This window comes from Stegodyphus dumicola, chromosome 4 (genome assembly GCF_044657685.1).
Source record: "Stegodyphus dumicola isolate Sdum_Otavi_A_Nest chromosome 4, ASM4465768v1".
NCBI classification, from domain to species: domain Eukaryota; kingdom Metazoa; phylum Arthropoda; class Arachnida; order Araneae; family Eresidae; genus Stegodyphus; species Stegodyphus dumicola.
Window position 1 is genome coordinate 76,291,309 of NC_140771.1, and position 26,651 is coordinate 76,317,959.

At 33.6% G+C, this 26,651-nt stretch overlaps 1 protein-coding gene across 3 annotated transcripts in view; it reads right to left on the reverse strand.

Annotated features, from left to right (window-relative positions):
- The window catches only part of LOC118188901 (centromere/kinetochore protein zw10 homolog), a 74,758-nt gene that overhangs the window by 11,041 nt on the left and 37,066 nt on the right, over window positions 1-26,651 (reverse strand). For 2 of the 3 annotated variants that reach the window (XM_035359421.2, XM_085815106.1), the window contains 3 exons: window positions 22,659-22,834; window positions 22,358-22,558; window positions 6,538-6,809 (listed from right to left, as the gene is read on the reverse strand). In XM_035359421.2, coding sequence (XP_035215312.2) covers window positions 6,538-6,809; window positions 22,358-22,558; window positions 22,659-22,834 — 649 coding nt within the window. The remainder of the gene's footprint in view (window positions 1-6,537; window positions 6,810-22,357; window positions 22,559-22,658; window positions 22,835-26,651) is intronic. The other variant, XM_035359422.2, reaches the window with a different exon arrangement.

Sequence of the window (26,651 nt, forward strand, 5' to 3'; positions counted from 1 at the left end):
TATTGATCTGAATGATTTTGTTGCGGAGGCATAAGATTTATTAGATCTTGGCTGATTAGAGAGAACAAGTCTTTGGGCTTCTGCAAATGATATCTTTTGTATAACTTTAATCTTTTGAATTTGTTTTTCTGTCTGCCATTTCGGGCATGATCTTGAAAAAGCTGGATGCTCGCCTTTACAGTTTATACACAAGGGGGCAGCAGAGCAGCCTTCACTAGCGTGGCCTACAATGGACCATCGAGCACACGTGAGGCTAATGCGACAAGAGGTCTTTCCATATCCAAAGCGCTGACATTGAAAGCAATGCTTTGGATTCGGTATATATGGCCTGACCGAACAGTTTAGGTATCTAGCTTTGATGTTTTTAGGCAGGTTAGGAGACTTGAAAGTAAGTATGACATGTTTAGTGGGAATGAGTTGACCTTTCCATATTTTGATCCTAGTTTTGAACTCTTTAACAAATTCCTCTTCAGTTACTGACAGTAAGTCTATTTCAGAGATTACTCCTCTGGCCGAATTTAGAGTGTTATGTGGCTTAACTACAATGTTTGCTTGTCCTAATTTAGTTAGTTTCAAAAGACTATTAGACTGCTTTGACACAGTTTCTATCAAAAGGTTTTCAGATCGAAGTCTCTTAATATTTTTCAGTTCTCCTACAGAAGACAAAAGATGTTTGTTTATTAGAAAGTGTGACATTTTTTTTTCAATTCTTCAGAGCTCGTTATATTTAAGAAATGTGGACAAAGTACATCTGATGCAGTACTTTCTATGTCCCTTCTTAGTCTTTTAGTCACAGTCGGAGTATCGGGTACATTGTTGGAGCAGGAAGGTATCATAGTATTCATATTTAAATAGAGAAAGATTCAGGTCCGACTACCCCACCCACCATAGAGCCCAACAAGGGGACGCAGATTCCTGCGCCAGGGCTAGCCGGACCTATACGCAATCTGAAGTCCCACAGTCGGCTTTCCCAAAAGCAGGTACTCCCGAGAGCTTGTCCCCAAGCCACTGACTCAAGGACTAGTGACCAGCCGACTGACACCCGTGAGGACAACAAGGTGCCTCCTATTTAACTGAAGCAGAGGCCAAAGCAGTGTGTTGCGGACAGTACCTAGTCAACTACCAGGACCCTCCTTTCCAGTGACACGGGTCTCCATGCATGGCAAACACGTGGGCAATTTTCTCGCTATTCGAAGAACTAGGGACAAGGTTGTATCAGTATCTTATGAGGAGCCCAAAACAAACTTCCAGTACAAGACACTGGTGTGAGTTCCAGAGCCCAATATTGTTTTATCCTAGGACTATAGATTAAAATGTCCTGCCAGGTAGGTCTTCTATTTGAAGATTCCATTAAGTCAGTTATGAATTTAATGTTGAGATCTTCGATTTGGTCTTTTCTGACTTCTTTGTCACTCCATAGTCTGGATTAAATGAGGCTGAGTATGTAACTGGATGTACGAGCAAATTAGCAACTCGTATTCGGGTTTGTCCCTGGAACAATATTGGCAGCTTTGGGGCTAGGGTCTTCTAGAAAGAGCATTTGCATTCCTATGAGATGATTCCTTTTGATGATGGATAGTAATATCATATTCCTGGAGACTCTGTATCCATTTGGTTATTTGGTCTTTGGGATTTTTGAAATTTACCAGCCAGGTAAATGATGCATGATTTGTGCGGAGCAGGTATATTCTACCAAACACACACACACACACACACAAAAAAAAAAAAAAAAAAAAAAAAAAAAAAAAGATAATTATGGAAATGCTCTATGGCTTTTACTATCAGCCCAAGGACTTGCTAAAAGCTCAATATCATCAGTTTTTTTGCATGTCCTTTAAAAGTTTTCCTACCTTCTTCTGTCTAGCAATCGGCAGATGTCTTAGACGTTGCTTGATTGATGGATGATGTTTTGTATCAATTCTTATGCACAGCCAAACTGGTTCGACCTACGTCAGAAGATTAGTGGAAGAAAACATTTTGAAAGTCTCAAATTACATGTTCAACAGATCTCTTCTCTTCATTGCATAGTTGTGCACTGTGCAGTCACTCTGATGTTAGGCTTTATGAAGACACAGATTCTGGAAGGTTACTGTTTCATTTAATGCAGGTCACGAGTGCATGCTGCAACCCACTCAGCTAAAGAGTTTTGCTTTATCACTGATGCTGGCAACTCTGACTGGGATGACAGTCCTCGATATGTTGACAAGTGCTGAGACTCTTACTATACACGTTTGGAGCTATTACACTTCTTAGTATAGTCTATTATGCCATACCCAGTTTCTCTTTTCAGCTATGGATCCAGGAAGTGAAAATTACATTATGGATGATAGCGTTATATTGTCTTGAGCTATGATTTAGTGCATGCATTTAACTCTTTCATCTTTAATTCCAAACAGGGTTATGGCCTTAATTTTAAAGCTGAAAGAAAAATTTTATTTTCTTAAAAAGTCTAATCCAAGTATGCAAGGGTCGGTAATTTCTGCCACATGTGTTGTGCGATGGTAATTGGTACTTCAAACATGATCTTAACATTTAACTTTTCATTAATATTGATTTTATCATAGGACACAGTTTGGAGGGTAATGCTGGGCAGCATACAGATATGTTTACCTTCCAATTATTGAGCCAAGTGGTTTGGATGATGGTAAAATTGGCTCCTGTATCAATGATCATATTTCGCGGAATTCCATTTATATGCCCCATGATGTCCATCATTGCCGCCACTTATTACAGAAATCTGAAGTACTTAGAAATGGAGTTTTTCAATATCTGGCAATCTCTGCCTTGCAACATGACCACTAATTAGTTTCCTTCCCTTTGTTTGGAGAAGGCTTCTCTCCCATGCCTTGGGGTGTTCTGCAGTTCTTTCGTACATGGTTTTCACCACCACAGTTCCATCACCTTAGGGTTGGTTTGTTCTCATCCTATTCTGCCACAAGGCATTAAGTTGCCTGGTTAAATTATCTAGGCGAGCAGGCACTTGATCCACTGGCTCCTAGACTTGAGCAGCTCTGATTAGGTGGCAGTCCCATCGGGGCCTTGAATTTCATAGTAATTTTCAAATTAAGCAATACATTAAAGCACTTTTCAAATGCTTGACATCTGCCATTTACACGGCTTTCTGCATCTCAAGATCTAGGATGCCATCAATGAAGTACTGCAGGGACAAAATTTCCCTTGTTTCTGATAGAGCGTCCCAAAAGGTGAGATGAGAAAGCCTTTCAACATCTGTGGCGAGCTCTTTGAGACACTTCCTTAGGCTTCTGTTGCTAAGATTTTAAGTGAAGTCTTTTAAATACTTCTTGACAAAGCGCAGCAGCTGGATAGGACTTTCAAGTCTAGCTTCTGGGCAGAGTGTGAAGGATATCTGTGGTGTCTGTTCTTGGACAAGAGGCGAGGTGGTAGGCTTTAGCTTCAGAATCCCATCCATTTGCATTTGCCAATAGAAAAGAGTCTTTTACACATGCCAGGAGGTCTTCCCATCATATGGAATAGCTATAGAGAGAGGCGAGAGCACATAGGTACAAATTTAAAAGCGTCAGAATTATAACCAGCTGTCATTATGGATTTCTTAGAAACAAATTGTTGTGACTCCTTTAGTATAGCCGAAATCGATAATTCGCTTTCTGCACCAGTCACTGGGAAAGTGCCATCGTTAATAAAGCAATTTAATAATACACAATTTACATTCCTGTGTTCCTTGTTCAGTATTTAGTATTCACCATAGTGATAACAATGCATTAGCGTTTTTTTAGGAAAAGTGATAATTTTTCTTAACATTACTACTGAGCAAAAATGTTAGTATCTTCTATCTAAGTTTTAAATTAAAATTGCTTAGTTGCACAAAACTCTTGTATTTTATTATCTATTAAAACAAACACCCCCTCAAATATCCAAAACTTATTGTTTTCATGAGAAACGGGAACTAGATTACTTCTTTATTAGAATGATAAATGTTATTGCTTGATATGCAATGCTGCCATAGTCTTCACCACAAAGAGCAATCTGGAGAGGCAGTTTTAAACTTTGCATAACATTATCAAATAGACTATCCATAAAACAGTGACTTGGGAAAAAAAACAAAATTAGGGATCCTTAGGGTCAGTTTGGAGCTGACGAGAATATTTTAAAAAAGTCCATGTTGAAAACTGCACCACCAAAGTAAGCCATATTTTTTTTTTAGAGTGGGGGGCGCATATAAACCATTTTGTCATGAGAAATTTGACACAAAAGAAACTTTTCTGGAAATGTCAGATTCATTTTTAATAATATTAAGAACAAGACTGAAATTAATGCTGTGATCTAATACCTATTGCTGACTGAAAAACTATGATGTGGTTGATTGAGAAAATAAAAGGGAATAATTATACAATGACATTAACATATGTGTTCTTGTTTTTTTCCTTCAGCTTGACGAATAACAGATAAAGTGACACAACTGCTTATTTTTATTCATGCGGTTTTTAAAGATTACTTACCTAAAGAACTGTTGTACCTGATTTATTTGAAACAAAGGACTAGAAATATAAACATATTCTACTCCTTTAAAAACTTTCTCACTAATTTGAAACTACCACTTTTAAAATTCACATAACAACTGCCTATTTTTATTCATTTGGTTTTTAAAGAATACATACCTAGAGAAGAACTGTTGTACATGATTTATTTGAAAAAAAAAAAGGCGGGGGGGGGGGGACAGAAGTATAAATATATTCAATTTCTTTAAAAAGTTTCTCACTAATTTGAAACTACTTTTATAATTACTTTAAGTAACACCAGATAGAACAGGAGCAATAATGAGCCACATGAACAGATTTATAGTTGTATTCCAAAACAATGATGAATACCCAAGCTTTCTGAACTACCACTGCAATATTTCACCAACAGGACAGCTAGAATTACATATAGGTGAAGGACATTACACCCAGATGAAGGACAGCCAGAATTATAACTATATGCGGATGGATGTAAGATAGCTAAAAGTACATTTTTGCAATAATTATGTGATTTATTAATTGAGACAAAGGATTTTTTCGATGAACAACATCAAGAACATGCAAATTTAAATTATGAAACTTTTTGCAGTGCTTCTGCATTAAGATTTTACATCAAAATTAAGTTAAATTTAGAATTAACTGCAAAGGAAAAAATAAGACATGAATTGAAATTATCAGTAGCATTAATGCATGTGAAATAAAATTTATTATGCTAATAGAAGATATTCAATAAACAATTTGAATAACATTCCAAATATGACTGATCACCCACAACTTCAGAACATTGAAAAGTACATTGCACAAATTAAAAAGGCGACGTGAAGATCTTGTGATCAGATTTCAGAATTTTGGAACAAGTTATTGTGCAGTATGTATCTTTTCCTTGTAAAAAACATTTAAATGTAAAATATAGTGCTGCATTAATTTCTGAAACATTTAATATGGAGGGGGAGCCATTGGAAAATAAAACTATAACTCTACAGAGCTTGAGGAAGGTTTTTAGAAATACATTAATCAAGTAAAGTACCCAAATATTTACAAATACAGTGAATATAGATACATATTTAATGCGAACTGGCTTTTCCATATTCACCAAAACTAAACATCACTTATCAATCCCATACCGAAGATTCATTGGCTGGTTACACATCAAATTATAAATGCTTGATTGGAAACATGCAGACATAAAATTCTCATTTAATAATAAGATAATAAAATTTAATCTGGATCTTTTTTCCTGTGGTTACTTTTCAATTAACTAATATTATCAATAAAATATTGTCTTCCTATTGCCACTTGCTAGGACAGAAGACACAAACAAGTTTAACTGCCTTAACTATGAATATTTTAGGAGTTAGATCACAATACATTTTTAAAAAACAAAGTCAAACATTTATATGTAGAAGTTGGCCACCATTGACTTAGACTATTTACCATAAAACTCAGGAAAAGTAGATGCGAAAAATCATAAAAAATTTCACCAAAAGTTATTTTTGGAAAAATCAAGGGTCGGTCTTCGAATAACTTGACTGTTCAAATTTATGAACTGTTTTTAATATTATTCAAATGAAAATTTTAAAAATACTGATTCATTTACAAAGAAAAATTCTATCCACTTCAAAGAAGATAGTGACAGAGATATTCAGATTTCCAGAATTTATTAATAAGAATTCAGAGATAGCAGTGACCTATTGCTCACAGAATAATCTGATTACAAATACTGTGTGATAAAAAAATGAAGACCAAGTGATAAATATAAAAACTGGTCAACTTTTTTTTTTATTCAATATCATAGGAAACAAAAATTTGAAATCATAGTACTGGTTCTATTGATTTTGTCTATTACTAAGCCACTAAAATTTAAGTAAAAAAGACGACATCAGAAAATGTAAAAGTTAAAGAACTAAATGGCCCTAATAAAAATTAATAGCATGGACACATAAAATTCTATGTGACATTCATTTAAAATAAAATTTACAACTACATATTTAAATATATATTAATAGCTTTCAAAATAGAATTTTAAAATACATATACATACCTTAAAAAGATCTGATCCTTCTTTTAGAAGTATTCCAAAAATGCTATCTAACTGTGCAGCAGCTTCTGCTGCAATATCTTCTAATGATAATACGTTGGACATTATTTCTTCAAGGCATGTATTCAGCAAAGTTCCAATAGCTTTGAAGTATACTTGAACAGGGAGAATATCTGACCATGCTTTTTTTAGTAGTTGCAGCTGACAAAGACACTGCCTGACAGCTTTTTCTGCTTTGTTAACTAAGCCATCATCAGTTACAATATTCTGATAGTCTATAAAGTAGAAAAATTGAGAGTTTGAACATGTTGCCAAAGAAATCTGAAGGGGGGAAAAAGTGTAATTTTACATGAAAATTTCATTAAAAAAATAACATATGCAACTTCTGAATTACTAAACTATATTTCACACACACACACACACACACACACACACACACACACACACACACACACACACACACACACACACACACACACACACACACACACAAAAAAAAAAAAAAAAAAAGAGTTTAATTTGAATATATAATATGCAAAAAGACAAAAAGATAATTTAAAAGATTAATATTGTACTTATGAAAATTTCGGTTGGGTGGAGGTGACATCTGAATTTTGCATATGGCAAATCATTCTTAAAGAAAAGTCCTCAAAAACATGAGGAAAAAATAGAAATTATAATAAGATTAATAGTTTTACAATATGATACCATGTAAAGATATGCCTTGATTAATGTCATTTCAGTTGATACCAATTTTATAACATGGTCATAGAGCGCAAATGAAAGGGAATGAGTAATGATTCTGCCTGGTTCTTAATATGTTCACATTGGCATCAATATTCATGTTTTCTGTTGTGAGACTGCACTCGAATTCATGCTTCACTTCAACTGGTGGTGTGGCACTAGTGCTCATTTAGACACTACATATGCAACTGTTTGCCAGGTAAAAGAGGGTGTGTGCTTACATTGCAAGTTGTGTAACTCATGCTGTTGTTTCATTCTGACCACACATTTCTTTCAGTAAGTGTAACTAAAAAGGTAGTTAGCAAGTTTTCTGTTTTAATTTTTGCCATATAAATATTAGATAACATGGCTATGGAAATAAGTGATTTGTCTGATGAATCTGTAAATATGTGGAGAAATACATCAAGATCAAGAATACTCTCAAACTCTTCAGAAGATTTTGTTAACGGTATGCAGTGTCTCAAGCATAACCCACCGGAGATGCATGCCACACAACCTGATTGACGCATGCCTGCATCAATGTGTTAAACCAGAAGTTCTTAAAATATTCAACATTGCAACATTTTGTTGTCTTGTCAACAAATGAAATGAAGATCTGTGACATCATTTAATAGGCTTAACATAGGTTTATTATGTAGATTTGTCACACAGTGTACTAATGGATTTGTTTAAGAAAATCCATTAATTTAAAATAAGCAAAATTCATGTGTTTGTCATTAACCTCTTAATGCTCAGTCCTCCATTAAAAAAATCAGACCTCAAGAGACATTTTTCTACTGTAAATTACTAAAACTGAATATTTCTTGATTTGAAAACAAGAACGTAAGCTTGATTGTTTTAGATAAAATGCTTAGAAGTTGAACAGTCTTAAGTTTATGAAAATGTTTAACATATGAATTAGTAGAAACATGTTCATGCACATTTTAATAGAAAAAAGTCTAAAATCACAGATTTACACTTGAACAAGGGCAAATAATCTGACTTTCGGCCATTTATGAATGCTAAGGAATTAATCTGGTACCATTAAACATTAAACTTTACAGTAGAAATATTGCAACTAACATATGTTTTGATTATTACAGCGATGGCAAAGCATGTGAGAGCCATCTGCCTAAGGGAAAAGATGTTTTCATGGAGGATGTTTTATAGGAAATTGATTCATAATCATACTGTACGTGAGGAAAATCACAAAACTCTTATACTTAAACTACCAGTTTTACACTCACTCTTTGGTGAGTATATATTTATATTATTGTGCATAATATTTGCTAAAAACCCAACTAATAAACTTAAAATTGTTTCTGATATTTTTTAATACGTATTCTTTAACTCTCTGGGTGCCATGACCAGCTTTATCTGGCCATGAGATTTTTTGGTCGCTTGTTATATATTAGCTTATAATTTAAGATATTTTGCTTTTGTACTTTCATTAATAACATAAATGTCTCCTTGATGAATGCAAGTTTATGAAAATGGAGACTAAAACAGGTAAATATACCATACCTGCTAACCTCTACAGATAAAAATTCAGAAGATTTCTCCCCCAAATTCAGAAGAACATGAAGAATTAATATCATGCTTTGATATTAAAAAAATAACAATTTATACAAATAGAAAAAAAAATTGTACTTACATTAGTAAATCTCAATTAAGTAGTAACCAAAAAATTTATTAGGAAACATAAAACAAGAACTTAATGTTACACAAAAAAATTATTGCAATGAATTTAGAGTGCATTTTTTGGCTTTAGCCAAAAATTCTTTGGAAAATTTCCTGTCATAACAATTAGTTTCCTCATAACATTTAGCAATTAAAATGTTTTCTAGAGTTTTTGGTGAAATTGAAGAACGAAACATAGTTTTGTTTTTCTTCACAACAATGAAGACTCTCTCGCACTCAGCATTACTGTGTGGAATTACGAGAATAGCACATAAACCTCTTGCTAGTGTATCATTATTTTGGTGTTCCATCAGCTCTTTTTATTCTTTTTAAGGTACCAACGAGGACATCAAGTTTATCTTCTCCAGAACTGGCAAAGTCTTCAAACTGTGCAGCAGAAAATGGGTTCTGTAGTTCATCTAAAGCATCATTATGGCATTCATTTTCTTTAATTGTAAACAAAAATGGAAATTTATCAATAAAAAAAACGAATCTTTTTCAAAAGATGAATTTTCAATTTGTTTCAAATTTGCCACTTCAGCATTTAAAAGAACTTCATTTTGCAAAGGAAACTTCCTTACAATGTAATCACAGGCTGAGGAAAAGTACTTTCTAACACATTGAAAAAATTCTTTTTTCTCATGATCTTTCAAAGAATTTACAAGTTCCCTGGTTTGATTTCCAATTATAAGATCATTGTCATCCTTTTGATTTACCAAACTATAATAGGCAACACGAATCAACACACTGTTTTTCACAACGGACGGTTTTACAAACTTAGTATAAAGTTCTTTCAAAAGATCATTAAGAATTTGGATAAGCAGGGGAAATTTTGGCGAAGCTGATTGTAGAAGGGTATTTACACTTTCAAAAATCTTAATGGTACTCAACACAAAACTACAATATGCTTTGTTCAAATCCGAAGAAAAAAGATAGAAAATTCTTTTCTCCCGGCTAATAGAAGACTGTTTCTTCTTCCCTTCAACTTCTTTAACAAAGTTGACCTTTGAGGAGTCTTCTAAGCATTTTCTTTTTAAAGGGTTTGATTCTGTGTGTTGGCTTTTCCCTTTTAAAGCATTTTGATTAGAAGCAAAGTTGGTTTTCGGAATCTTATATGCCGACAAATTTGATGGGATCTGTGGTTTCGTTTTGGTCTCTTCGTGGAAATATTTTAGCAATGCATCCACTGTTCAATAAACCTTCCTAGCACTCTGCCTAAGGATAACCATCTCATGCATACATGTTTCAGAATTTTTCTCGTTTCACCAGAGCACAGTTCTTGGAAATTTTTTAGGTTTTCTTACTTTTTTACACTTTTTTCCAGATATAAAAACACATCAATCAGACGCTGGTCAATATTTAATGGTAAAGCAGCTGCAGCTTTTTCTGCTGCCAAATTAATTAAGTGGCATGGGCATCCAACAATTAATTAATTTTGTTCTTGTGCTAAATTCCAAATATGCATGGTTTTTATTTTGATCCTCCAGCAAGACAATTTCTCCTACAGAGAGAGGTTTGTTTTTGTAATTTCTGGCAGAATGCTGTCTTAACTGCCCTAGATATTCAGAGCAAAATCTCACTCTTAACAATTCTCTTATTCTCTGGAGATACTTCGCTCTTCTACTCAAATTTTTCTTTGTCCACGTTGCCAATATTAAATTTCCATTGTATTCTCTTTTCAGCAGCCTTAGAGCAGATACAGTCCCAGTCAATGGTTTGCAGAACTCTTTCTCCACCCATAAAATTTGTCCCATTATTGGAATATATGGTGGTAGGGCATGCTTGACTTGCGATAAAATGCCTTAAAGCCTGAAAAAATGATGCAGTTGTTAATGAGGTAACCAGTTCCATATGGATAGCATGATAAACCGCACAGGTGAAGAGCACAATATATGATTTTCGTAAATTCCTTTAAATGCAAGGGTCCTGCAAGATCACATCCTACGATTTCAAAAATGGCTAAATCACGAACCCTATCATTTGGTAAAATGCCTGGGACTGTTTCACCTCTTTTAGCCTTAAATCTCTTACATGTTATACATTTTCTTATATAGTTTCTTATAGTTTTACGTGATTTTAAAATCCAGTATCTTTCTCGTAAATGTGACATCAACAATGTAGTACCTGCATGCAACAAATCTTTGTGGGCACTTAATATCAATAATTTGACTACTGGATGTTCAGAAGGTAATATGATGGGGAATTTAAAGCTGCGAGAGTCATCACAATAAGCAACATTAGACTTAGCTCTTATTAGACCCTGACTATCGACAAATGGTCTGAGTCGTCTTAGCTTATCATCTGTTTCACCATTAAATGACTCTTTTTGTATTAATAACATTAAAGCTATTTCTCTACTTTCTATTTCAGATACAGTCAAATCCTTAGAATGGTTGTTACTATTATTCTTACATACATTATTATAAAATCTGAATATCCATGATAACGTTCTTACAATTTTCTTAAATGATGAGAAATACTTATAGTACCATCCAATACAATTATCATTCTTTACCAACGTAACAATACCTGTCTTATGTATTTCTGAATTAACTAAATCCTTATCTGGTTCATCATTAGATTTAGGCCAATTTGCCTCATCTTCCAGTAATCAATCAGGTCCCTCCCACCATTTTCGTTCTATTAATTGATCTGCATAACAACATCTAGAAAGTAGGTCAGCACGATTGAGACTACCAGGGACATGTCGCCATACATTGGGGGAGGTCAAAGACCTGATTTCCTGTACATGATTAAAAACGAATGCTCCCCAACGTTGATTTCGCCGTATCCAACTTAAAGCCGTTGAGGAGTCAGTCCAACAATGAATACGAACTTCATGTAGGCCAATATCATTAATAATTGAAGACAATAACCTAGAACCAATATTACAAGCAAGAAGTTCTAATCGAGGAATCGTAATAGTTTTTAAAGGCGCTACTCTCGATCTTTGCGTGTACCAAACTAACCTTTACCTTAAGACACAATAACACGCCGAATAAATACTGATTCAGAAGTCAAACAACAAAAATCAGCGTTAATTCACAAAATTTTCACAGGACTAGTTTCGATGGTTTTACCGAACCATCATCTTCAGCTGCAAAACCGCAAATGAACAAGATAGGAAATAATGTTTAGATAAGATAAGAAAGCCTGGACAAAAATAAGCAAGTGGCGCCATCTGTTGGCGAAACCAGAACTAAAACATAATTTCTCTAAAAGCCGAAGGCAAATTTGGATTGGAATTAGGATCGTTAACTAGAACAGAAAGATTTTTATGAATGTGAAATGCCTCTAGAAAATCCAGTTCTCCAATGGAAGATGTTTTTTGAATAATTTTGGCAGCAGAAAAATTGAAAGTGTGATTTTCGGACCAACAATGTTGAGCAACAGAAGACTTCTGTGTTTCCTTTTTCTTAACATATGCCTCATGTTCTTTGACGCGAAATTTTAAGGCTCTCTTAGTTTGGCCAATGTAAATTAAACCGCACTGGCAAGGAATCCTATAAATACCCCAGGAATTCATATCCGGAATGGGGTCCTTGAGTATAGAAGTTGGAATTTTATTGATGGGAGAGTAAACAACCCGAAAGTTAAATTTCTGCAAAATATGTGCAACTTTATAGCTAATTGATGGAAAGAAGGGAATGACAACAGAATTTTTATAATCTCCTAAAATAAGAGTGTGGCTTTTAGTGTGTTGAGATGAGAATTTTTTAACTGCTTGATTAATAATGTTGGGTGAAAAGCCCCTGTCAATAGCTATTGCTTTTAAATAATTTAGTTCTTCATCAAGGGCTAGTTTGGAGGAGCAAACTTGAAGAGCACGGAAAACATAGGAATAAAATGAAGCTAACTTTTGTTTAGTCGGATGACATGATTTAAAGTGTGGTGGAAGGCAAACCGATGAAGGTTTACGGTAAACTGTAGTACTGAAGTTGGATGTGTTACGTGTGACCAGAATGTCGAGAAACGGAAGAGAATTGCAAGTCTCAAGTTCAAAAGTGAACTGAATAGCAGGATCAATAGAATTCATTGTTGAAAGAACTCCATTTAAATCATCTTTATTACCTTCAAACAGGGTAAAAGTATCGTCTACGTAACCTTTACCTTTTTGCCACTCTGTACTCTTAAAAAGACGCATGCACCATACGCACTTTTACTACTGTCACAAAAGAGATGTATACTCACAGCTTCATTAATAGATCTGAGACCTATCCATCTAGGTATTTGGATACTGGATAGCAAGTAGAACTTTTTACGTCCAAACCTAAACATTTTGGTTAATTCATTGGGAAGAACATCGTCCCATTTAAGCCTTAAATTCCAAGTTTCCTGTAAAATTAGTTTTGGAATCAACATTGCAGGACTGTATGCCCTATAACGTCAAGCACCTGATGAGCTACTGCTAAAACTAGTCTTTTAGTAACTGGGTCATCCAATTTTATATCTTGACGTATTTTGCAAGATAAAGTATCTGTAACTGTATATACAAGGCCCAAAATAGACACATCTCCTTCCATGGAGGAATCTTCCTCTGGCACAACACTTCTTATATTGGATTTTCATAATCTTAAATTAAAATGACCTGAAGCCATAATTATTTGTGGTTCATTTACAAACTTTCTCATTTCTATTTCTGAATCCATACTAGCCACACAGTTATCTACATAAAAGGATGTTTTCAAAATCTCCGCTGTATGACTTAAGCTTTTGGGAACTGCACTGAAAGGATATTGTTATTGTAGCGGCCAATAAATGCGGACTATAGGTAATACCAAAAACTACCCTTCTGTGCCGATACAGGTCAACTTGTTCTTGATTATCCCTACTGAACCATATAAATCTCAAAAAGTCTCAATCTTTTTCCCTTATAGGTATTTGCAAGAACGCTTTTTCTATATTTGAAGTGATGCCAAAGTAATTCTTGCGAAACCGATAAAGAATCGAAGGTATAATTTCAATTAAATTTGGTCCAGTAGATAAACAACCGTTCAGTGATGGTTAACCAGGCAAATGAGAACTTGCGTTAAACACTGGTCTTATACTCGTGCTACTATTTTCTTTAACAACCGCTCTATGAGGCAAATAATGTACACCCTTATATTATTCTTATCCGGTACTTTTTCAATTATCCCGAGTGCTAACCAGTTCTGGAAAACGTCTCCGTAAGCATCAAAATTTCCCATAGTCATTAATTTTCGTTTAGTACTTAACAAGACATTTTTCTGCTATCACTTTGTTTTCGGGTAAAAGCGAGCTATCCGACACCCAAGGTAATGCTACTTCGTACCTTCCCTCTGAATTTACCGTAAGAGTCTCTTCAAAATATTTTTGCATATCCTCCTGTAACTGAGTTTTGGTTATACTTACGGAAGGTTCACTAATACCCAAAACATCTAACTTCCAGAGATCACTAATACATTGACCCTTCACTAACAGAGAAGAAATTAGGAGGGATGCAGTATTTATCGTAGTTGGTTCAGTGCTAGTAAATTAACCCATAACAGTCCAGCCTAACTCCGTATGCACTGCGCTGACACCGTACGTAAGGGGAACAATTTTTCCAGTTAGCAACTTACCAGCAAAATCTGCACCAATTAGTAATTTTATCTCTTTATCGACATTACATGACCATTTTCTAAATCACTTAATTTGATACCATGTGACTTAAGTTCGCATAACCACAAACCAGATGGAAGTTGTTTAATTTCAGAACAAATTTTGTTTTGACCAAGTACCTTTAATTTACACTTATATATACTATATCTATTGCTTACTTCAATAACATAGTTACATAGTTTTTATACACATTTTCTGAAGTCTCAACTCCACCAAAAAGAAATTGCTTAATTTTTAATTCACTAATACACTTACAATTTAACCTTTGAGCAACATCATAACATAAATATGATTTCATAGAACCACTATCATAAATTGCTCGTACAAACATTTCTTTAGAACCATTCTGAATTTTTACAATTTAAGTTTGAAAATACACATCTGATATCTCAACATAGTTATTAAGAATGCCTGTTTTGTTTTTGCCATTCCCTAACTTTGTGACACTTTTTGTTTAGTTAGAAGGCAAATCAGGGCACATAATCACAAAATGTCGATTTTTACATAAGGTATACCTATGTTTAGCTGTACACTGATTTGCTCTATGGTTTTTCAAAAGACACACAAAACAAACATTCTTTTTCTTAATGCTATCTTTCTTACATTCTAAACTCATTAAAGATGTATTCTTACAACTTTCAGACAAATGGGATTTTTCACAAAAAAATACAAGCATCATACTTTTTATACTTTTTAAAATTTTCATTACACTTACTATTACTACTATTTGCATTAATTAGTTCACATGCAGTTGGAACAACAGGTTTTGTGTCAAAAAAATACTTTTCTTATTACTTACTCAGAACCGAAAACATCACGGGTAAGTTTAACTCTAAATTCAGTTTCTACTTCCCTTTTTAGAAAATCAGTTAATGACACCCTTTTTTGTCACCCACCATGACATGAGCATTATCTGCACCAAATGAAATGCAATGTGATATTGGGATGTTAAGTTGTTTCAACTCATTAATTACAAAGGAGGCAATATTTTTCCCTGTAGCGTCTCCATTTAAGAATGGAAGACGCAAAAGATGATTTTTCATTTCATTAGAAACATCACAGAAATATGTAACAATGATGGGGTAAAGCTTCCAATCGCTGTCGTTGCTGCCATCGATTGACACCGAAAATGTTGAATTCTGGAGTGCAGCTATCGTTTTACTTAGTGCATCGCAAGCAATTTCGTTCACAATAGAAGATGTTTTCGTGCGAGCACAAGCATATTTCTGAGCAATCTTGGAGTCGGGAAACATCCGTCTGAAAAGTTGACCGGCGTGATCAGCAGCGCTTAGTGGCACATTGTGTTTGATGAGGAATACAGTAAACAAACACTCTGCCAAAATGACATCGGCATCCGAATTCGTAGCCGAATTTGAAAAAAAAAATCATCCACTTTCTTTGACGTTGTCGAAGCCGAAGCATTAACTTCATGCTTTTTAAACTTAACATGCTTCACAATGTCACTTCTTCCACCGTGACTTATTATGAAGTCACACACGCACACGTTGCAAAATGCATAGTTATTTCCTTTGAAGGATTCTTTAATTGTTGCAAATTCGGCTTTGTAGGCAGGCCGAAAATATTGAGAATACGGTTTTTTTTGAACTCATTTCGTAACAACGACGTATTAAGAAAATTCGTAAAAAGAATGCGACAATCCACGCTCGCTGAGTCATTCCCTTGCTGCTGAAGCGAATGTGAAAAAATTCATCTGGCGCCCACAAAGAAAAGAGTGGGAGAAACAAGTTCAGCGCATTGGATTGGCTGGTTAAGCTACGAGTTGGGAGAAACCGCAGGTTACTGGATTCGAGGTAGTTGGTAGTTGGCGGTAAAACATGATGCAATTGGCGAAAATCGCTGAATTGGCGAAAAATTCTAAAATTTCGACAAAAAACACTTGAAAAAGGAAAAAAATCGTAAAAAATGGATTACGATCGTAAAATCGTAAAGAAAAACGCATTTTCATAAAAATTACGAAAAATTCGTAAAAGTTGGCAGGTATGATATACATATCTAGCTAATAAAGGCTCTTATAGGTGTTTATGACAGATCCAAAAACACGGGTCGCTCAGAGCGTTAATCAATTCACAATTGGTTTATTTGTTAAGAATTTCATTTAAATGATTTGAAATTCTGCTTAATGTAAACAAAGTGCATCTTAAAAAAGTTACCATCTAATGTTCTACACCAGGGGTTCTCAACCGGTGGTACGCAAGAGAAAAATAGGTGGTACTCAAAGAAGCAAAGTATTTTTAACTATTAAAATCAAAAATTGAAACCCCAACATACTGATTGAGTTTTTTTCTCTAACACTTGTAAATTTATGCGATCTGAGCTTTGTTCAAGAGTGGTGGTAGTAGTACTTTATACAGGGTTTGAACACATTTCTGCACACGCAAATTAAGTACTTTTAAGGACCATTTACGAAAAAAATTAAGGACCTATTAGCAAATGGGTTGAATAAATTCAATTAAAAATATTATCTATGCCTGAATTTCACTTCTGTAATACCATCCTAAAAATAAAATAGATCCCTAAGTAGTATGCATTATTACTAAACATGAATTAATCAATATAATTATCAATAAGTTTGAGAATAAAATAAACTTTATGCAATTTATCAATTAAATACTTTACACTTTTAGTTGGACATATTTTAAAGAAGATAAGTGACATATACATTTTACTAACAGTTAGCCGTTTTATGTTGATTTTTTTTTTTATGTGTCATTTTGTCACATGCCTGATCAGTCACCAGTATGTCCCAAACCTGGCCACATACCTGTAAATGGCAGATAGATTTTATGTCAAACGGCATACCTATGAGGGTTTACTTAAAATGAGAAGTAAGATCATAATCAGCATGATTCATAATATAAGACTCAATGTTGTCACCGTTGCTGCTTGTCTAGAGAGAGACCTGCTTATTAGAACAAACCTGAAAGGCCTGATGTAGGCACGGTTGGCAAGTGTTGAAAGTTAGTCAGGCTCTGTTTGATGTAGTTAGTGTCGTAACTTTGTGTAGAGTTCCAGGGGTTGTAACCCAGTTAATATACTTTAAGGGTAAAGCACCAGAGGTGATAAGTTGTTTTGTATTATAAGTCTCACTAGATGCAAAGAATAAGTTTTACTATAATTTTTACATCTTTGTGTTTTATCTTGTGATCACAGTGAGTATTTAATGAAAGGCAATAACTCACTTTAATATGTAGAGATAATTTTTAAGGGTGACCAATTAGTTATAAGTAATTAAAATAGGTAGTTAGATAACCTTAAGTCATTATGGATTTACATGACCACTATTAAATTTTATTTTTTAACAATATTTGTTGAAATAGCCCTATTTAAATCAAAATCTAATAAAATTTCACAGTTTAAAATAGATGTAATTTATGACATTGATTCGTAAACAACATTAGGATAATTACACATTAAAAGCTACGATACATCTACGTTTTGTAACAACAACACTCAACAAAATATTTATCCGTCATTTTAATTTGAAGCCTTCCCAAACATTTTGGCTTTTTTATACTGATTTCCTTCTATTTAAGCTCCTTTTCTATCAATTAAAGATTTGTCTCAATATGAAAACCAATGCTCTCGCTAGTTTCTGTGTGTTTTATCTCCTAACTTGTCAACCTCTCCACAATGTATCTATGAGGGTTTACTTGATCTGGTAAAAGTTAAATAGTGCCAACCCCCCGACAAACCTGAAGCAAATTATCGCTATGGCTGAAAATAATATCAGACAAAGGTTTAAATAAGCTTTTTATTTAAAAAGAACTTAGAACATAAAGGCATGTTCCGATGCTAACAAAATCAGTTACAGATCACGGCCACATCATTAAACACGAACAGTCAAATTCAAACTAAAAGTGTGGACTAGTGGTCAAAGATTATACAATTTAATTTTAATTTAATCTGGCTCAGTAACTCTATCATATGAGGAAATAGAAACCGGAAATTATAATAAAGGCTGAAATCATAAACAATTGGGTAATTTTCATAATAATAACTGATCATATCTTTGAAGAATAATTTTCTTTATGTATTCAGTTTCTTTCTTCAGCACATTTCCTTTCTGTTTTAGAATTTTGGGATTTAATTAAAGATTTCTATTATTCTAAAAAATACTAAATGTACTTAAAATGTATAGAAAAAGTGGCTAATTTGATTTCTTTAGCAATATGAACATTCAGAAGAAATATGAAATATATATATAGTGTAAAGACCGGTTACAGAGCTGGTGTGGCAGAATTTTTAGAATTTAGTGACACACCGAACAACAAAATCTAGAAATGGCAAAACTTTTAGAATTTAGAGCAGGCATTGGAAGCAGAATTTAGAAAGGCACTAAGCAGCAGAATTTAGGATCCACAGAGATTGCATCAGGTGAGAAAATGCCTAGTACCAGTTCTGTATATGTTGCATTAAGACATATTAGATGAATCTTTCAAATTGTAAGTTTTCAATTTCTTTATTAATAAAAAAATCCCTTTCTATAATGTCTGCCCATGTGATAACATTAGATGCATTTTTGATATTTTCCATCCTTGTATCTAGTGAAAAGTAAAGAAAATAAAGGGAAGATAGACATGTTAAGAAAAAGATTGTAGTATCAGAAGTAAAACATTCAAATATTATGTTTTTATTTTTCTTCCAGAAACTCTCCAAAAAGTAAGAAATTCATCTCAAACTTTCTGTAAAATACATCCATTACATGTTGATACCATGGAGACATTTTTCATTTGTCACATGTTTCTCGAATCTTCCAGAATCTTGCCTTCAAATCCTTCTAAACTTTCCAAACTGCAATGCCTAAAATCCTAAAGAAAAATTATATCTACCACTTCTGTAACAGCAAAAAGCCAGAAATACTTTGGAAAAAAGTGTAAAATTAATTTTATAGAGAAAACTGATGCATATTCTGGGAATTTTGAATATTCTGAGACAATTACATGAGAAAAACGCTTACTATGAAAAAATTAAAAAGAAGACATTTTTAAATTAATTACATAGCTAATTTTGCTTTTGCTAAGAGCTACTTCGTAAATTGTGCTTTTATAGCATTATACCTTGTTTATTTTTCAGATTCAAAATATTGTATAATAAGTTGCCAAAATGAAACTTTATAATATGAGAGCAAAAAATAAAAATGTTTGTTATTTTAATGTTATTTTTAAATATAATTTCTTATAATATAAATTTATCAATGTTATGATGTTTTAAAAAAATCGTTGAAAAATTCTCAGATCTCGGAGTAAAAATTTTCTATAGAAACTGATCTTAAAGTCGCCAAAATGTTGATAAGTCACCAAATTTAGAACCGTTTAACCTTTTGAAGATGGAATCGCCATTATAGTGGCCATAAAGTCCTCTCTTTGAAAAGACGGGGTTGTCCACTTTAGTGGCCATGTCTTTTTCCCCCTTTTTCCAGGCAGAAAAGTGGGATGAAATGTCAAATTTGATGTCCCTGGGGTTTTAACCACTTATCTCTTTCAAAGGTCTTCCTTTTGCGACATAGATGCACCCCTCTGAGAACCCATTAAACTACACACAAGCATCTTTGTTGCAAATAGGAGGTGATTTCTTAAAGGGGGGAAAGCATTCGGTTCAAGATTCCCTGTCCTTTGATAGCTTTTACTACTACCAAAGCCCCAGCCTCAAAAGGTTAATAAAAAAATTCACATTCCCAAAAGGGAAAAATTGTTTAAGTGCTCTTTATTGGAAAAAAAATGAATTTCGACATGCTTATGTTTCACATCTTGCTTAGAAACTCAAGTATCCCATCATTTATATTAGAAATAGGAACAAATTATAACCCATGAAACCATTCAAAAGATAACCACATATGTTAGTGAATCACCAAAAATATTCCGCAAAAATGCTAATTCACACTCAACATGGCAGTTGTAAAAACAGACAGAAATTTCAGATGATTAAAATTAAGGATCTTCTGCTGATTTTGGCCAAAATTAAGGACTTTTAAGGACCAAAAATCGATTCCACAAAATTTAAGGACTCTTAGGGACTGTACGAACCCTGTTTATAGTGGTGGTACTAAAGGTTTTCAATTTTTGTTTAGATGGTACGTGTTAGTCAAAAGGTTAAAAACCGCTGTCTACACTGATTCAGAAAATGAGTGTCATTTAAAAAAGCAATGGGGAAGTGATGTTTCTGAATCATGCTGGAATGGTGTATTGTGTACAATAGGAGAGTGATGTCTACTGATTTCCTTAACCCCCAAAAGATAATTTATTTTGAAATGTATGCAATAAACTCACTGAGTCTGAAGTTCATCTCAAATGTTCATTTACGCATATCAGCTTACTTCAGATTCAAAATTCGGATGCAATGGATATTCCAACAAAATTACGATTATACAGGTTAGCATTGGGATCAAACTGGATCTTTTGGAAGGCGTTGCAAATAATCTTCTGTCAATTATAAATAATCTGTTGTAAATAATATTCTGCCATTTTTTTTTATTACCCTAATAAAATTCTTTGTTCTATTTTTAAAAATAGTTTAGTTTTTCTTAAAGTTGTGTATACACAATGTTCCAAACTAGAAATGTTGCAAAAACTGTATTCCCCTTTCTCTTGATAAATTTCTAAACAAATTAGATGATTAAATATGGAAGGAAAATAATAAAATTAATTTAGATATGAATTTGGACTTTAATGGTTTTATAACTTCAGAAAAAGTAATAATAATAATAAAAGATCATGAGAATATGGTTAGGAACCCACTAAAACTTATTTTAAACTAAAATCAGTGGCACAAAAAGCGTAATGGGCCAAGGCCTGCAGTGCCCCAAAATATGCTTTCTTGAACGTGTGCCCGGGGTGCGTAAGCATATGCCCTGAACAAGTGGTCAGCTTGTCACAGGACCCTCAGTGTTTAGTCCACAAGCAAACTTGGTACTCATTTTATCGACCCAAGAGATGGAAATCAAAGGATAAAAGGCTGAGTTGACCTTACCTGTGGTGCTGCTGCGCGATGCGCTAGCCACTGCACCAGAGCCTCAAAACTTGTTTTAATTTTTAAAAAAATATTAAGCGTCTAGTAAAATTATACACTCAAATTAGAGAATTATGAAAACATTTATCAAATGTATTTTTAACTAATTAGTCTCTCTGATTAATTTCTAAAATAAACAAAAGTTACAGATATAAATCATTCACATGTAATAGCAGGAAACATGACAGAGATTTTAGTTAAAATTGGTATAAAAATGCTTCACTTTATAACATTCAGACAATAAAAAGTTTTCATCTCATTAAAATGCTAAATATCATAATATCCCTCAGAATATTAAATATCTTCAAAGGGTAACTGGAATGAATAATTAAATATTTTCCCTATTGCAAAAATTAATTAAACAAAAATTTATTTTAGTTTTATTAATAAATTTAAGACATAAATGTTGAAAATGCCCTTAAACAAAATTAAGTCATTAATTATTTTTTATGACATTCATTATATGAATTCTGTTAATAGCCATATATGCATCCTTGCACATATCATATCAGTAGACAACATGTTATCAACTAGAGAATCTAAAAAATTTAAAAAAAAAAAAAAAGTTTACAATACATAATTACAGAAAAATACTGCAAATAAAAAGCTTTGATGTATTTAGCAATTTAATATGAAAGTAATTCTGCCAATTTGAGTTCTTATGTTTGTTAAGTAAGTTGTTATATTTTGAGCTGACTTTTGGCTAAATTGCACATTGTTTTGAATCGACAAATTTAGAGTGATCTCCATGAAACTTTTGCATATTAATTACCTTTTAGTTCTTTCAACAATTGAAGGAGTTGCTCTCTCTGACATCTCATCTGGCAGAGAAAAGCTTCTGTTCCTAACCTTCGAATGTCTTGCACCAAATCAACAAAAGTCTTAGGAATATCAGATTCCAGATCACATTCGTAAACAGTACCAAGGACACAAAGGTAATGAGCTAAATACATACAGTTATTATGAAATATAGCTGTAAAAGAAAGATGTATTAAAAACAAAATTGACACTTAACTATATAAATATAATAAAAAATAATAAAATATGAAATATATGCTTATAAAATAAATTACCTGTTTGCTGGGGAACGCTTTCAATTTCCTGTTTATGAAAAGTAGGCACAACACAACAATAAAGTTCACAAATACTTCTAGCGACATAAAAAATTCTCAACACGTACGAAGATCCAATATTTTTTGCTTCATCTTTAATTGTATAAAGAAAATTTTTCAGGTCTTTCACTGAAGTACTGTAAAGGAAGAAAAGCCATCATCAATAAGTCCAAGTAACTTGCTCAAAATTAGAAAAAAAAAAATTATTAAAAAACATATTTCAAACCCTAATCAAGCATTATTTATTAATATTTAACCCATCCCGAGATTTGAAACTGTAGATTTTTTTACAGGACAGGAGTTTTACATCACTAAGCCTAACATTAGGGGGGGAGGGTTTATATATATCTTATTAAAAAAATTGCTTACATTGAGAAATAATTTTTAGAAGCCCTATTCAAATTATTCTGAAATTTTAATTGACAAAATACGTTAATAAGCTTTAATAAACAAAATTTCAAGAACTATTTACAAGAAGCATCAAAATATTTCACAGGAAGCGGGAGGCAGACACTCAGTGAGTTTAGTCACTGAAAAAATGTCCCTATGATAATCAATAGAAATATCGCTCCTTAACGCTTTAGAAAATGAATCATCACTTTTATCACTCACTCGCTAATTGAGTCATTTACCATGCAAGTACATCTTTCCTTTGATAAATAACGCTTGCTTGCCATAGTAAACTAAGTTGAGGATTTCTGAAATAAAAAGGGAAGTATGCAAATATAAGCTATAAAAGCAATGGAAAGCATAACAGAACCCCACACAGTAACCCTAAAAGACCCTACATAGTAACAAAACAACAAAATAAATAAATAAATAAAATAAAATGGATTCCAATGGATATCAGAAAAGCTAAAAGAGTCCAAGCTCTGTTTGTTTACATTATGCTTCCCCTCCCTCCCCACAACAGCTGATACTAATGTTATGAAGAAAGTGATCAGACTGAAGGTCAAGAACCTAAAACTATATTAAGTTCAAAAGTAATAGACACAGAATGCCATCTAGTGGTCTTTGAAAATTGTTTCATCTTAAAATGCATATATGCATGAGTCATCCCTTATGTGTATTCTCTCCAATGATATGTAGGTGGAACACCCAGCTTTAAGAGACATTCCTAGGGAAAGCATGCATGTGAAGCCAGTCCGGAAAAGGTTAAAACAATAGCATCCTTATAAAATTAGCAGAAATAGTAAAATGAAAACTGAGATGAAATATAAGACTGTGATAATAATATCACATGAAAAACAGGAATACGATCATAAAGTATGAAATAAATTAAAATACATAGCATTAAAATATCAAGATAAAATCAAATTAAATGATAAAGACCAGTCATTTTCAGGTAGTAAAATAACTTGGCATTGGCCTCTTTCCCAACTAAACAGTTAAGAGGCAAGTCACAGTCATTAAAATACTTCAGACCAAACTGCTAAAATGTGCACATTCAATTAAAAAGCAATACACAGATAGAACACTATTACCATTTGAACATACAGGTTTCCTCTCAGCCCTCAAAAGATAATTGCTTGCGACTCAAGAGTGATCAATTGACCAATTCTTACAGGTGTCGATAAGACTTCCTCCTTTCTCTTTCTAGTGGTCTCCCAGTACTCTACTTAATGTTTGACGCTTCTAAATTTATTCAGAAACGGATCATCGCAGAATAACTGCTATTCTGCTTGATGATTATTTTAATATCACAGTAAGGAGCAAGTGGATTTAACAAAGCAATTTCAGACTGCTGTTGTGTCTGCCAGCTTGTTACCTTTCATGCCTACATGTCCAGGGACTCAGCAGTGAGGAATCTCATACCCATGGCTCTAATTTTTTGTACATTGTTAAAACGTCAACCAGTAGAGGACTTTAAGTGTCAGAAAAACTATCTAAAGGATTTAGAGCACTTAATAAGTCAGCATAAATTATAAACTTTTTCTGCAATTGCTTAGAAATGAATGTAAGAAAATATATATAGCAGTTAATTCAGCACTACATACAGAACAGGAGTTGAGCAGCCATTTGCTTTTGGTATGGTTTTTAGTCACAAACAATGCTTCTGAATGGCCAGCTGATTTTGAACCATCAGAAGATATGAGAATAAAAGTGCTGTATTCACCTTGTAAGAAAAACTTGCTTGTATTAGTGTGTGAAACACCATTAGTGTTTCTCTTCAAGATCTTGAAAGACATCCAGAACCTCAATTTTTGGATTATCCCAGGCGGGATATCTAGATCCTTCACTGCCTGGACCTTCATATCAGACAAGCAAAATTTTTCTATTAATGATTCAGTCCTTTTCAAATATCCAAGTATGGAAGTACATTAAGGGATTGTGCAGAAAATAAAAGATTGTAACAGTCATCAAGCATAAAGATCTGGAGAAGATGATCAGAATGTGACATAATACTGAAATATTGATACAGAGACAGCTACTCATACTCTAACTGAAGCAAGGGTTTATAGGCTCTGGATAGGAGGTGTTCTGAATGCTCTAGAACAAATTCTCAGAGCCTGATAATGGATAAGATCAAGTTTCACTAAAACAGAATGCTTTGCAAATTCAGACACAGTTGAGGAGTAGTCTAATCTGGAGCATACAAGTGATCTGTAAATGCGAAGTAAAGAGCAATATTCTGCAGCACTTTACTATCTTGAAGGACTTAATACTCTTTTAATCTTGAAGGACTTGAAGGACATAAATACAAATTGCAAATATAAAGCCCTCACTGTTTGACTAACTCTAGATCCTGTTTAGAGCAACCTGCAACTGCCCTCTCCACATATCTTAAGTCTGCACCTTGACAACTTACCTGCGGGTTATCAACATACAATCACCCTAAAATGGAAGGAGAAAGTTCTTTTAGAACAGAGTTTTTTTTTTTTTTTTAAAGCTAAAAAGGGTAACACTAAGAACATAGTCTTGAGGCACACCTTCTTCTTGACAAAAACCATCTGACAATACTGAGCCAATTATTACTTAAAATACCCGAGCCTTTAAAACATTCTGTATGAAAATTGGCAGGTTGCCACGCAAGCCACTGATGTAAAGGTCACACAACATACCATATCTCCATGCTTTGACACAAGCCTCTTGAATATAAATAAATATTGAAACTAAATGGTTGCTTTTGACAAAGGCTTTATGGATGGAGGCTTCCAAAAGTATATAAGTTACTGTTATTTTACCTTTGCGGAAATAACTCTGATAAAGTAAGATTACTTTGGATTTTTCTAAATAATGGGCTAGGCGGCAGCTTACCATCTTTTCAAATAATTTCAAACACAGGTCATAGGAGTGATTAACTGGTAGTTGGAGGGACTCTTCGGGTCTTTGCCTAGTTTAGCTATAAGACTGACAATCGCTTTCTTCCATGTATAGGGAAAAGAATATTCCTCCCACACTCAACTGAAGAGGGTGAGAAGGGCAGCCAAAGACTTCGTTTGTTTCAGTATATCATAACTTACACCTGGACTTAATCTACATGTCTTATAAGTTCTCTACTTGGCTCAAACAGGGTAAATTCTCTATTATATGGATTACCATTGGTAGCATTAAATACAGTGGGAGCTTTCTCAAAGTGTAGTTTGACAGAAAGAAATGCCGGCAGGTAGTTACTGCTACTAGAAATGGCAGCAAAATTCTCAATTATTTTTTTATATACACAATTTCTTCTGTTGTGCTGATCACTTGGCCTTCTTTTTCCAGAAAGGAAAGTGAGTGGTCTTTATACAATCCACGTGTTTTTTAACTCTTTCCCATACTCTTTGACTTGGCATAAAGGATGATATTTATGACACATATGATACCCATGAATCCCTTTGGCTTTTGTACCATACTTTTCTTGCATTAGCTTTGGCTTTTTTAAGGCAAGGTTTGACAGTGTGGAATACCTATGAAAAGCTCCGAAGACTTTTTCTGTTGTTTCAGTGCTTCTTTGCATTCACAGTTCCACCA